General features: G+C 38.1%; 1 protein-coding gene across 1 annotated transcript; it reads right to left on the bottom strand.

The window, feature by feature from the left end:
- Positions 1-1788: 1788 nt before the first annotated feature.
- On the bottom strand, positions 1789-14264 carry tbc1d15 (TBC1 domain family, member 15). The gene is made up of 17 exons (XM_007249217.4): positions 14163-14264; positions 11933-12031; positions 11620-11694; positions 11319-11448; positions 10376-10580; positions 9246-9348; positions 8900-9097; positions 6166-6294; positions 4846-4949; positions 4605-4699; positions 4342-4458; positions 4007-4107; positions 3705-3804; positions 3419-3516; positions 3158-3274; positions 2884-2970; positions 1789-2368 (listed from the first exon to the last, which is right to left on the bottom strand). Exons 1-17 carry the CDS (start codon positions 14184-14186, stop codon positions 2165-2167), a joined length of 1986 nt encoding a protein of 661 aa, XP_007249279.2. The 5' UTR covers positions 14187-14264; the 3' UTR covers positions 1789-2164.
- Between the last annotated feature and the right edge of the window lie 348 nt (positions 14265-14612).

A 14612-nucleotide genomic window follows, 5' to 3' on the forward strand; every position in this document is an offset into this window, starting at 1 on the left:
ATTTAATAGAATCTATTTAAACACTTCTATATTCACAAGCGCCAGCTGGATCCAGTGATGCATTAAGGTTTCTGTTTAAACAATGTTTAGACCAGATACTGTTTGCAATTACTATGTGTATGTGCATCCATGCATGCATGGGTAACTTATATGTGTGAGGACCTTGGCATGGGTTTTCTACCCTTTCCAGTAAACTAAATATTTATAAATATTTAAAATGATTAATTTTTAAAATAATGTTGGTTTTCTGCATTAGAGCTAATGAAAGGTTAAGTCAGATTAAAAAAATAAATATCTAAAAAAAAAAAAAGCCTGACAGCATTCTTACTAATACACACATCCATACTCACAAATACAAACAGGAGGATAAGAAAAATGATTAGTCTGAGTCTCTTTTAAAAATCCTGTAAAAAGTATTTACCCTAATCAAAAATGTGCAGTTGCTCCATCAGCTCAAATAATTGAATGACAACTTTGACGCTGTGTTTAGGATCATGATCCTGTTGGAACACCAAGATGTGTCCAGATGTGAACATTTTTAAGGTATTCTTCCTTCATTACTCTGTCCACTTTCTGCAATGAACCAGTTTCATCAGCAACAGTCCCAACAGTGTTGCTACCACTACAGTTCTTATTAGCTGCTACAGTGTTCTTAGGGTCAAATGCTTCAACATTGATCCTTAAACATATAACTGGTACATCGTTTTCTCACCTGAACATTAAACTATATATCATTGTTGTCCAATGAAAATCCTGTATCAAAAAATCAAAAGACATTGTAAAGAAACAGTGTTTTTGGGCGAGGGCTTTTTCATGGACAGCACTTTTTAAGACAGTAAAATGCACTTGATTAATACTTGTGTTTCAGCAACTTTCAGTTCATGGCTTTGTGGATTTTGGTAGATTGTTTCTAACCTTTGTAACACTGACATGCTGTCATGGGACAGGAATGTCTGAAATGTCCCTACTAAAGGATGATGAACTGACCTACAGGATATGCATATAGCGCTTTCTCGCCTTCAGACAATTCACAGGCATTACCACCCATTACTATGCCCAACTTTAGAAATGAAATGTCCCATCTATATGGCACCCACTGTCAGGATTTGCTTAAACTTCACCACAAACATGATGGCCAGTGTTTAGCCTCACTCACAAGGTAACACTTTGCAACTTATATAGGCGTTCCCAAGTTGTTACTTACTGCTATTCTATGACTTCTGGCATACCAGTTTAGAATATATGTAACACTCACCCACGCATAGATAGACAGTGAAAATGGCAGCTGGTGGAGTAGAAAATGTGCAGCAAACAAAATAAAATTCGAGCAGTGACGAGCAGATCATCTAATCATCTAACCTTTCTCCAGAACTTGCCCTTAATTATTTATACTATTAAGCCAGAACCATGCCCTTTGTTTAAAAATGTGTATTTCTTTAGGTTGTTATTTTTTTGTTGGAATAATATTCTGTAACTCCATTTTAACACTGAATGGACAAATAAAAGGTCCATAATAACTAGTACTAAATAGTTTTACATGCTATTAGCATGTGTTTATTTAGCAGAAGAATGACGAAGTCAAGAAAACGTTGTGCAGCTTCTGTTCGTAGTAGAAAGCCAGTTCCGCCTCACTACTGATATGTGGAGCCAGAAAGGAGAGATAACAGAGTAATGGGAGGAGACGCAGTGGATGGTTGCCAAGACTTGCTGCAACACGTCAACAAGGAAGAGATGGTATTTTTTTAAAAAATGTACAAGTTAACACAAGCCGAACACCCATACACCACATGAAGAGATCAGGTTTTAATTAGATCAATTTGTGATGATTCAGAAAAGAGTAATTAGGGGACAAAGCAAATTAGCACTTAAAATCAACAATGAAAACTCCCATCTTAACATTTTGAAAACTCTATACAGTGAGAAGGAATGATTATTTCAATGAAAGACAATATGATACAAGAAAATTACAAAAATAATAGCTTTAGGATCACATTAGATCCTAATTTTACATTCATACATATTCTTTTTTATCAGATAAAGCATCTGGGATGCTTTAAAATGTGACATTTGGTAGCAAATATCTACATTATACCCAATACTGTTCATCATCCTGGTATACAGGAGCTAAGAAAAAAAACCTGTAATATACATGTCACGCTGTGCACTATGAAATGAAGGCTACTTTACATCTGTTGTGTGATGCTTCTTGTAAGAGTCCATGGCCATTGGAATAGGCCTGGTCTTGTCTGTGTGCAGGTCTTGGTGAGGACTGAGGTGATTCCAGCACTCCATATTCGCTGGTTTCTAATGTAGAGTCGTTCGTCACTGCATTCAGGCCCAGAATGTCACTCACTGAATTGGGCAAGTCCTAAATAGGAACCAGAGAAAACAAATTAAAAACAAAACTATTAAAGGTACTGTATATCAAAACACAATACACTCAAAAAATACACTCAAAACTCAGAGAAAATTCATTTAACAATATAGAGTATCAAAAAAGTCTGTTCTTCAGTATTCTTCAGTCTTTTATGAGTCAATATGCATGACAAAGTATATCCTATTTACTAGCTACCTAAATTAATAGTATTGGTTTCAGCAATACAGATATTTGAAAGATACCAAGCCTTATGCTCTGCATATACAGTATGGATAGAGGGGTCTGGATAGAGTGTTGAACAGTGGAATGAGTTGGGGGGGTTGGGGATTGAGTGGAGTGGTAAACATCCAAGCCTCTGTGTTATGCTGATTTAATTGCAAGCTACAGATGAAACATCCGCTTGCACTGCAGAATTTCATGCCCCTGAGTTTCACTTGAAAACCAAACTGTGGTGTGTGAACCAAACCATGAAAAGGTACATATCAAGGTGCTGAATTAAGACATACCTTACAGTTCTTTATTTGCATATATATAGCCTCTGATTTGATAAGAATTTCTTCAATGTCCAGTTTCATGGAGAGTTCATTTATATGCTGTAAAAATGTAAAAAAAGACTGTTATTGCCACATCCACCCACTTACCATTATAAACAAAACAATAATTAATAGACAGACTATTAATAATAAAATTACAATTGTATTTATCTGTCTCTGTAATGGTTTGCATTATTACAATTACACATACAAAACTCGATAAATATCTTTAAGTGGAATAAATTACCTTAAGGATTTCATTGAATCCATAGTGTCTGTCCATTATTTTCTGTTTTTCTGAATCCAAAATGGCACAGCATACCAACAGGTGAAAATTATGACAAGGCAGCCCTGTCCACATCACCTATAAAGATAAAAATGTAGTTTTAGAGCCCTGTTACCATGTTACAAAGAAGTATGCACATCTATTCAATTTATTTTTATAGAACATCAAATACATGAATATGCTAATTAGTAAATATTTGAAATGATGGATGAATGTATCCACCTCCCAGAGGCGAAGTACATCTTGAAAGTGGAGTTCTCTCTTGAAGCGGATCAGTAACCATCGGAAACAGAAATACAGGTAACCTGAATCCTGAGCCTCTGTAAAATCCAAAACATGCCGATTAACACAAATCACTTAACTTTGCACACTTAACAGTGCACACTTACTAAGCCATTAAAGAAGTTCTTTAGTAGACCACTGAAACAGGAGCTTATCAATAATATATGTGGAAAATCATATCAAGTTATGTGTGGCTTTTGTGAACAGCCTCTCCAGAGACGCTTACCCAGATAGTTCCAGAAGGCCAAGTCCAGAAGCCGCAGCAACGTGCTCAGCTGGATCAGCTGGGTCTTCATGCCTTGCATCTGCTCCTCAAAGTTCTCATGCTGAAGACCAGGAAAACAGCTGTTACTTAACTTACAAAACTGTATGGCTTTGAATGATAGCTTATATAATAACTGTTATACTTGTCAACCCTACACACAATGCTAAAAATACCCAGGCTACCAGACCCAGAACATAACAGAGATGCATGTGTGCATATGGGTATATGTGGATGTGTGTGGGAAGAGAAGATGATGTCCTTACCATCTGATCCATGAAGGAGACAAAGCACCAGAAAGCATCCACCTCATTTTCCATCACATACAGGATTGGAGACAGCAGATCACTCATGCCCTGCACGTAGCCTGCAGAGAAAAGTAGGTTAAGTGTATGCACAGGAAGAAGCAAACTCTAATTAAACATCAGTTTCACCTACATTAAAAAGCATTTACAGATAAAACTAATAGGATTAATTAGCTTACAGGGTTTTTACGCCACACACTGACCAAAAAAAACTTTAATTTCTCAGAACACAGCTTAAAAAATATTTTATGCCAAAAAATCCTTCTAAAATGGGGTAAAACTATGCCACTACTTACCCAGGTCAAAGTCATACATGCAGTATGTCATAAGGATGTCATGTAGTAAAATCAGGCCAGGGTTGTCAAGGCCCTCATAGAACTTGTTGGTTCGGTCGGTTCTATTAACGTCTTTTTCTGTGAATACAGAAAAATATACATTATATTATAAATAAGATAATATATAAACGGTATAGCTTAATTATGGTTAAAACTAATATTATTAAGAATACAGCCACTTCAAGCTTTTAAAAAACAACTAGCAGCTTCATATCAGCTCATACCTATAAGGCTCTTATAATCCCGTAACCGTGAGTTCCTCTTCTCCTGCTCCTCACTGACTGACTTCCACTGCAGCTTCATTCTGAAGTACTCATCCCTTCAGCCCCCAAAAAAAGAGACAAACACAATGTTACTTACGATACCAGTTACAAAAGAGTAAAAGTTGCTGGTAAAAGTAATTAAGGCCTCTCCTATCTGACAGTAAGTAAGGGTGACAGTCTGCAGAGATGAACAAACACTAACGTTTTCCGTTTCTGCAGGTTTTTCCTCTCTTCATGAGTGCTGTCCCAGGGGTAATATTCCAGCAAAAACTTCCAGGCGTCTTTCCTCACAGCATGGCACAGGCCCTTAAGCACACAAAAAGAACAAGCACAAATCAAGAGATGACAACCATGCTAACAATAATTGTGCTGAACACAGAATGTGGCTTCCCCCATATCTTGAAATCTAAACTGTCTGTGGGCAAGTATCTATTAAACAGTGAAGATCATACTGTACAAACAGCAGTACATGATGATGTGTTGGTGCAACTTAAATAAATAGAAAACAGGTCACGAAAAATCGACTGACACAATGGCCCAGACCACAGACATTAAAGCTATAAATCATCTGAATTATAGTTTTAGTCATGATTGGGGTTAGCTAAAATGGGCACTTTGAGGGATATAGCCCACTACCTTTCTCCACATTATATAATATAGAAAATACATTTAAATATGTGTGAAAATGTAAGGAATAGAAGTAAAAAGTTGGCTAAAAAAATAATTACTCCAGCAGAGACGAGTGACCTCAGAAAAAAAAGGTTTGAAACTCACTGGTTTAGTGGTTCAGTATTGAAACCTAGTACAAAAACAATTCTGGCCTCATATTAATGTCAATAAACCATTGGGCTTTTTGGCAATTTCGAAATTTCGCTGTTGAGCCCAGGTGGCTTTGTTGTGGAATAGTTTGCCACGTGACATCAATGCATATCCTGTATAGGCATGTATGAGGCAAAATATGGGGGTTCCCAAGTGGTGCAGCTGTCTTAAGGATAGAATCATCGTCGGTAGATCACCAGTTTTATGCCACAGCCATTCATGGCCAGGAGCCCAAGAAAGTAGAATTAGCTTTGCTCTCTCTCTTCGGGGTAAGATGGTCTCCTAATTCTTCTATCAGTAAGTGTGATGTTGGGCAAATCATGCAACTGTTAGTTAGTTCACACTCTTCTAAAGCACATACAGCTGTCCCACAAAATGATGTGGTGAATGGCCTCATGTGACTTACCAGCACTGGTGTCATTGTGTGATAAAGGAAGTCCTAACTACTGGGTCAGAACTGGTTATGACTAGAATGATACGTGCCAGTGATTTGTGCAAGAACATACTGGTTTTCTGGTTTCTCTGAAACCAAACAATTAAGAAATATTGCATCACTACTTACAGTTAAAAACAACCACTTACATTCAGATGGCCAGGAGTTAAGGGAAATGTTTGGCAGAGAAACTATTCTTACATAAGTTTTTTTTTGCCATCATACGAAATTACTGCAATTGAAATAGCTCCAGAAAAGTTCTATTCTTACCCCTTTGAAAATGAGGTGCTTTAAGTGAGGCACATTGGACACTCTTCCTTCTGAGTCTTGGTGTTTTGCCCAGTCCTCCATCATCACTGGCTCCCTTCTCTGTACTTCTGGCCTTGTACCCAAGTCAACCTGCAACAAACAAACACAAACAGACACACAGATCAATTTATCAATACATCTACATAAATTCACTTTTACTGAATAAGTTTCTCCCTCTAGAAAGGGCTGCACCATGTCTTGACAAAGATGTATGCCCTCTCCCCTCCCCCCACCTTTTCTTTAACCCCTTTTTCCTCTATATTTTGTACAATAGCCAAATTTAGGCCTGAGCCAAGAAGTCCCTAATTTGTAATAGCTTGTACCCAGTGGGTCTGGAGGTAGACCTCACCACTTTCTTAGTTTCACCCATTTAAACCTGCTGTTCTTTGCAGGAATATGGTTTAACCCATACTGTCTAGACATTGTGAGCATTATTATACAAACTTGGTTTAATTTACCACAAAAATATATAAGATATTTTCTTTTCCTCTGAAGAAATCTACTGAAGCTGGCCTTTAGATCTCTGGCAGTTTGCCTCTTTAAGGCATACTGGGTCTATTTCTGGCCAGTTTCTGGTCCATTTTGGGACAGGTCATGAGGCAGCTACAGTTGTGGTCAAAAGTTTACATACACTTGTAAAAAAACATAATGTTATGGCTGTCTTGAGTTTTCAATAAGTTCTACAACTCTTATTTTTCTGTGATAGAGTGATCGGAACACATACATGTTTGTCACAAAAAACAGTCATAAAATTTGGTTCTTTCATAAATTTATTATGGGTCTGCTGAAAATGTCACCAAATCTGCTGGGTCAAAAATATACATACAGCAACAAAATTTGTCAATTTTGGTGATGTAGCGAGTTGTGTCAATCAAATTAGCTTCATGTCATGGCCTCTTCACTTCTTGTAAGTGATTCTGATTGACTACAGCTGTTGACTTCTCATGAGCCCATTTAAATAGGGCTCATTTGACCCAGTGATTAGACTCAGCTACAAAAGCTACAATGGGAAAGTCAAAGGAACTCAGTGTGGATCTGAAAAAGCGAATTATTGACTTGAACAAGTCAGGGAAGTCACTTGGAGCCATTTCAAAGCAGCTACAGGTCCCAAGACCAACTGTGCAGACAATTATACGCAAGTATAAAGTGCATGGAACAGTTGTGTCACTGCCACGATCAGGAAGAAAACGCAAGCTATCACATGCTGCCGAGAGGAGATTGGTCAGGATGGTCAAGAGTCAACCAAGAATCACCAAGAAGCAGGTCTGCAAGGATTTGGAAGCTGATGGAACACAGGTGTCAGTCTCCACAGTCAAGCGTGTTTTACATCGCCATGGACTGAGAGGCTGCCGTGCAAGAAAGAAGCCCTTGCTCCAGAAAAGGCACCTTAAGACTCGGCTGAAGTTTGCTGCTGATCACATGGACAAAGATAAAACCTTCTGGAGGAAAGTTCTCTGGTCAGACGAAACAAAAATTGAGCTGTTTGGCCACAACACCCAGCACTATGTTTGGAGGAGAAAAGGTGAGGCCTTTAATCCCAGGAACACCATGCCTACTGTCAAGCATGGTGGTGGTAGTATTATGCTCTGGGGATGTTTTGCTGCCAGTGGAACTGGTTCTTTGCAGAAAGTAAATGGGATAATGAAGAAGGAGGATTACCTCCAAATTCTGCAGGAAAACTTAAAACCATCAGCCCGAAGGTTGGGTCTTGGGCGCAGTTGGGTGTTCCAACAAGACAATGACCCAAAACACACATCAAAAGTGGTAAAGGAATGGCTAAACCAGGCTAGAATGGCCTTCCCAAAGTCCTGACTTAAACCCCATTGAGAACATGTGGACAGTGCTAAAGAAACGGGTTCATGCAAGAAAACCATCACATTTAGCTGAACTGCACCAATTCTGTCAAGAAGAGTGGTCAAACATTCGACCTGAAGCTTGCCAGGAGCTTGTGGATGGCTACCAAAAGCGCCTAGTTGCCGTGAAAATGGCCAAGGGACATGTAACCAAATACTAATGTTGCTGTATGTATATTTTTGACCCAGCAGATTTGGTGACATTTTCAGCAGACCCATAATAAATTTATGAAAGAACCAAATTTTATGACTGTTTTTTGTGACAAACATGTATGTGTTCCGATCACTCTATCACAGAAAAATAAGAGTTGTAGAACTTATTGAAAACTCAAGACAGCCATAACATTATGTTTTTTTACAAGTGTATGTAAACTTTTGACCACAACTGTATGTACTACAACACCCTTACTACAGCTCTCTCATCAGTAACAAGTTCTCTCTTAAGACATTCCGGGAATTTGATCTTAATGCCTCAAACACAATGGGATTAGGTTCTGAACAAAACGTAACACAAAAGCACTATTAAAATCAAAATGCATTAATTATAACATTAAGTTCAACACAAAATAATGATATTGAATATATAAAATACAGATTCAAATGCTCATGTCAGCATCGTGTCAGCTTCTAAGCTTTTTTAACAGACAGAACTGGGCAAAATTGTTTTACTCCAAATGGAGAAAAAAGAAATTTTTGGTCAGTCTGTTAAGTCAGTTACCAACTATGATCAAGACTACAAAATTAGCCTATTTCTCAATCACCGCCACTGTTTACGGTAAACAAATACAATTATACTGACAATCTATGCAAAAACAGAAATAAAGACAAAGCACACTGCTCACTCTGGTGATGACTTCAAAACCAGGTTCCTCTTGTTGGTTGATCTCCAGTCCGGGGATCAGCTCCCCTAATATATCCGCCATTTCCTCAACAGGCCGCTGCTGGCACTCAGATTCAGAAGGCCGAAAAGCATCAAAGAAGTAGTTTGTGACTTTGGAGAAACCACCCAAAGTCGTTGTGTAAGGATCCTTCTTGAACTTCTAATAAAAAGAAACAGGTTTTAAAAGCGAAAGGAGAACTGCATACAGTAATGTTAAAACAAAACTCAATGGCAATTATAAATAAGGGTTTAATAATATAGACACTAATACAATTATTAAAGGGTTTTTCCAAATCATATTTTCATACCTGAACAAGGCCATAGTTTGTGTCATCTAGAAGGTTCTCAAAGGACTGAGAAAAGGCTTTGCTGTAGGCTCCAACCAGCAGAATGTTTTCGTCATCAGGACTCCTTCAGATGGCAAACCAAGAAATTGCTTTATTTTATACATTTACATTTTTGAAAAGTCATATTAGTGTAAAAACAACAACAACAACAACAACCATTACATTTGGCCACATCCTATTCCTCGTGGACAGGCATGAAAAGCAAAGGCAACAAAGCCCAGCCCACATTTCATTATTAAAACTGAGATAAGAACTTTAATAACAGCTATCTGTTCCTCAGTACCGCTGCCTTGAACATGCTCATGGCTTGATTTAATCTGCTGTGATATTTAACGCCGTGAAGACGAAGAGCTCATTCGTCTCTCTCTCATGAAGTCTTAACTCCAAATGGACAGCTGCTGTCCTACCTGACACCAGCCAGTTCCATGCCCTTTTGTGCTCTCTCTGAGACACATGCCATTTAGAAAGCGCTTTTAGAGGAACTGAAATCCCCAGCAAAAAGTCCTCACATTACCATACAAATAGATTTGCATTTAAGTTGTTGCTGTTTTAGAGAACTAATCTTTGAGGGCTATGGATTTTTTTTATTCCATTTCATTCAAAAGGCAGAACTGTAAATGGCAAAGTCTTTAGCTGCTTTGGTGAATGGAAAGCACCAAAGAAAAATAATAATGTTAACTGTAGACAGTAACAAAAAACAAATGCTTAATCTTTTAGGTTATGGGCCATTCTCGTTATCTGGTCAATTAAATATGCTGACACATATTAATATCTCATTCATAACATATAAAGGCCATATATATTCATAACAATACACTGCACTCTGCTGGACAAATACTACAGTTGCATATAAACTAACTCATGGAAGGCAAAAAAACAAACAAAAAAAAAAAACACAATCTTACAAGACAAGTCAAAAAAGACACTAAAAATACAAAGTTGCCCTGTGAAGGTGGGCATCATTCAAAGCAAAAGCAACTCACATTCATAAGACAGTGACCAAATCAAATCAGCCACTGAATAATGGATGAGAAAAAAAAAACAAATATGATTCTTCTTTAGAATTGAGCTCTGTCACACTGTGTACTTACTCAGTGAGTTGCACTGATTTCCTCAAGCCATCCAGAAACGCTTGGCTTCCTCCCTGATGAAAATGAATGGCTGGCAATGTTGTGTCATCTTTCAGGCAGAAAATCAGGTATGACCAGCCTTCACATTTTACTGTGACAGACCTGAGATCAGCCACATTAAAAGAAAAGGCCCCTTTATTTCGCTCATTCAAATGGTTTGAGCCACCTAAAAGGGATGACGAGGGGAAAACATTGGTAGCATTTCAAATTAATTTAATGAAACCCTATGCATTAAATAATACAGCAGTTCTGAATCCTGGTCCTGGAGTACCCTCCCTGCTTTACACAAATTTAGAATACGTTCACACAGCAAGTAAAAGTGATACAGGTTAGGTTTTCTCACCAAATGCAACGTTTATTTTAGTCTGTTTGTTTAAAGAGTCTGCACGTTGTAACGGACACTATGTGCTAAAGAGAAATGCTCTGGACTTCCATTGAATGATAAATTTACTTATCACAGAGATTGTGTTTAAGCTTTGCTATAAAAAGAGCACATTATTCAGCCATGTCACAATAGATGCTACAGCAACACGTTCCTGTGGTTATGTTCAGCCTTTTCATTAGAACCACTGAGTGGCTGTGTAGTATTATTGTAACTGTTACATAGCTATCCTACCAATAAAAAAAACACTCTGCTTACATACATTTCCCCCATCTACTCATGACCATTTTGCCTTGTCCTTGACGCAAAAGATTCATGAATTCCAATATGGTTGTTTAGAGGAAATTGCATTGCCACAAATCAGACATGTATTGGATGAACATTCTCTAAAAGTGTTCAGTATATACTCATTTTTGCCAAACCAAAGGCTCTTGTTTTCCTTTTATGTGTATACATTAAGCAACATGTAGCAATTCCCTTCAAAGATGGGGGAAAAAACAATCTATATAGTTTAAGCCTTACCTTCTCCGTTAGTGTGGGCTTTCCTCTTGAAGGATACTGCGTTGACCATGTCCCATTCAGTCTCGTAACTTAACTGCTGGTCCACAGTACGATGAGGCCTCTGTGTCCACTCCACCACTGAGCTGGAGTCCTTCACACAGCACAATAAAAAAATGTAAATGATTGGGGGATCCCTGCTGTTTACTTCTAATCCATTAATAGTGCAAAAGGCAGCATCCAAATGATATTATATGTGTAGCTACAAATGAGCTTAATTTATACCTTTAAGTACCTAATTTAGTAAGTTAGCAACAAAACAAACCTTGCAGGCACATAGCATATTTGAGGGATCAACTGTGTCCTCCAAAGGCTTATATTCCACAACTGTTTCTCCATCCTAAAATGACAGGGAAAAAAATTTTATTTTAGCATGAAATTTGTTTTGATAATGAAAAGAATTTGCACAGGCATTAATTGATATAATACAACACATAAAGAACTCAGAATGTGTGTTGTGATGTCTTAACTGAGTTATCTTTAAGCTTAAAGGTTAACTATTATCACAGAACGACAATAAAACCTGTGTAAACATTGTAATGTGGATTTCCTGTCTCTGACATCCAGGTCAGTAGTACCTTATCAACAATCCGCAGGTATCCTGATATTAGCGAATCCTGATCTTCCAATTCCTCTGTGTTTGAGTGGATAAAAACTCCTTCATGTTCGAATATCACCTGAAAAGAAGAACGGAAACACAGTACAACATTTTGAACTTGATTCTTTCCTTTATCTCCGAAGGCAGCCCCTCCTTTTTGCAGCATTCAACTCAAACCAGGACAGACGAGTTAGTTACAGGGCTGGAGTCTGGAGCCTGAGGAATGTGAACCTCCAAGCCTGTCAGAGGCACCTTTACAGTAAACAACATATTAGCCTTCTGGCCATATACATAGTGTACATGCATTTGAGCTCATGTAAATATGCACAGCTAAAGTGACCAAAACCATAACTATTTATTTCTAATGAACTGTGGAAGCATGAAAAATTATCTGCAAAAAGCATGACTACCTAAAACACTTCTATTCCAAGACTCTATGTAGATGGTGTTAAGCATAAGCATATGTTTAGGATCATCATACACTTGAAAGTTTGTCCAAAAAAGTACACTACTATATCTACAAAACTAATGTGACAACTACAGATACATATTATTTCTTCTGAATTATACAAATTAAATAAAATAACTTTTGCTAACGTAACTGTCTCTACTGCTTAGATAGGGCCATCTATTAGATTGTGGAGCATTGCTGTGAGAATCTGAGTACAATCATGGACAAGAGCATTTGTTAGTGAGGTCAGGGTGTTGGATGATCACCACCTCAGCTTACCCCAACTCATCTTAAAAGTATTTGATGGGGGACCATTATACCAGAGTCCTTCCACTGCCCCACAGCTCAATGCTGGTGGTCTTGTTGCATTAGTCATGGTGTTAGCATGCTCATGTTGTTATATAACGTATCTGCTTCAGAGAGTCCTATTCTACTGGCAGCATTTCTCTACATAGACTAGACAAGCTTTGTCTGTGTATATACAGCTCTGGAAAAAAATAAGAGATGATGAGTTTCTTTGATTTTACCAATTTGAAAACCTCTGGAATATAATGAAGAGGAAGATGGATGATCACAAGCTATCAAATCAAGCTCAACTGCTTAAATATTTGCACCAGGAGTGGCATAAAGTTATCCAAAAGCAGTGTGTAAGAATGGCGGAGGAGAACATGTCAAGATGAATGAAAATTGAATAACCAGGGTTATTCCACCAAATATTGACATTCTCCAACACATTATTTGAGGTCTAAAAGCTCTGCATCTTTTTTCTGCAAATACCGGTAAATGCTCTAAATGACAATATTTTTATTTAGAATTTAGGAGAAATGTCTATAGTTTATACAATAAAACCACAATGTTAATTTTACTCAAACATATACCTTTAAATAGCAAAATCAGAAAATCTGTTTCAGAAACTGAACTTAAGGGCTGTTTCAACTGTGTCAACTACAGGTGCAGTCTAAAAAGTAACTAGCTAAAGGCAATCATTACAAGGGGTGTCCACAAACATAAGGACATATAGGTTAACTGGTATACCTAAAAGAAGCTTCTAAAAGCATTAAAGTAGAAAAAATATACAGCCAAAAATACTGAAGCTTTAGACCTAATGTGAGGGAAGACTCGTGGAAAGGAGTTCTGGGTCTTGGATATTATTTTTCTTGACATTAGCTAGCTAAAGGCCTCCTTACTAATGTGTTATGATGTACAGCAAGCTCACTTTGACAACGTCAAATAATCAGCTGACTAGGAAGGCTAGCTAGCATGCGAGATACTGTGGCTGTTAGTTAACCTTCTGGGTGAACCCCTGGGTGTTTACAGCACGACTCGGCTGTCAGAGTTACAGAACACACACAGACACCACTCACTGCTAAAAAAAGCTGCCAACAGTGTTGTAGTTAAATAGCTAATCAACCCGTCAGGACTTCTGTTAGCTGTATAGTTTAGCTGGAGTAGCTAGCCTAGCTCACTATCTGCATGTGATCGCTGTGCCTCCGTGGCATTCCTGGCAGAGGACGCCTGCTAGCACAACATTAGCTCGCTAACTTCTCGCTGTAACGTTCCCGTAACTACAGCACGACGGTGCTAACGGCTAACAGCTAAAAACACTGGTCTCTCTCAGCCCCCGGCTGCCTTTTCCCCCTGACCAGTAACACAAACACTCCCCCCACAGCTTAGACACCACAGTGCACCGCCTCCCCACAGCAGAACGGAGTTTTTCTAATCAGCGCTGAAACTAAAACAGAGCACCGAAGCTCGCTACCTTGGGAGGAGTTGTGGCCGCCATGTCCACTGCGCCGTCCGCGCTCCACTACAACACCGACAGCTCAGCTTCCGCAGCGCCCGCACTGCGCACGCGCACTGCCCTTACTAGCCGGGGGTGAATTGCTGCGATCTGCCTTAATATTTTTAAAAGATTATTATACATAAAATTAAAATAAATATACACAATTTATCATACATAATCATCAAACATTTTAATGGAATAAATAAGTACATGTTTAGATTTGCGTTAGATTTCATAAATTTAAGGAGGAATTTACAGGTTGTGTACACGATGAAATTATTTGTAAAATCAGTGCGATTTGTTTTAAGTCTCTAAATGTTAGATGCATGATTTATCATCTTCCTATATTGTGTTCCTTTTGTTAGTGTTGTTACATGTAATGTATATACTCCTGTCAATCCTTTGCGCTTGTGCTCTTTGTTTTAA

This window comes from Astyanax mexicanus, chromosome 9, assembly GCF_023375975.1.
Source record: "Astyanax mexicanus isolate ESR-SI-001 chromosome 9, AstMex3_surface, whole genome shotgun sequence".
Taxonomy (NCBI): domain Eukaryota; kingdom Metazoa; phylum Chordata; class Actinopteri; order Characiformes; family Acestrorhamphidae; genus Astyanax; species Astyanax mexicanus.

Coding starts and splice junctions, on each gene's coding strand:
- tbc1d15 (XM_007249217.4), bottom strand. CDS start 14,186: ATGGCGGCCACAACTCCTCCCAAG. Junction 4,950..6,165: donor AGCACCTCATTTTCAAAGGG/GTAAGAATAGAA, acceptor TGTGTGCTTAAG/GGCCTGTGCCATGCTGTGAG. Junction 4,700..4,845: donor AACCTGCAGAAACGGAAAAC/GTTAGTGTTTGT, acceptor TGGGGGCTGAAG/GGATGAGTACTTCAGAATGA.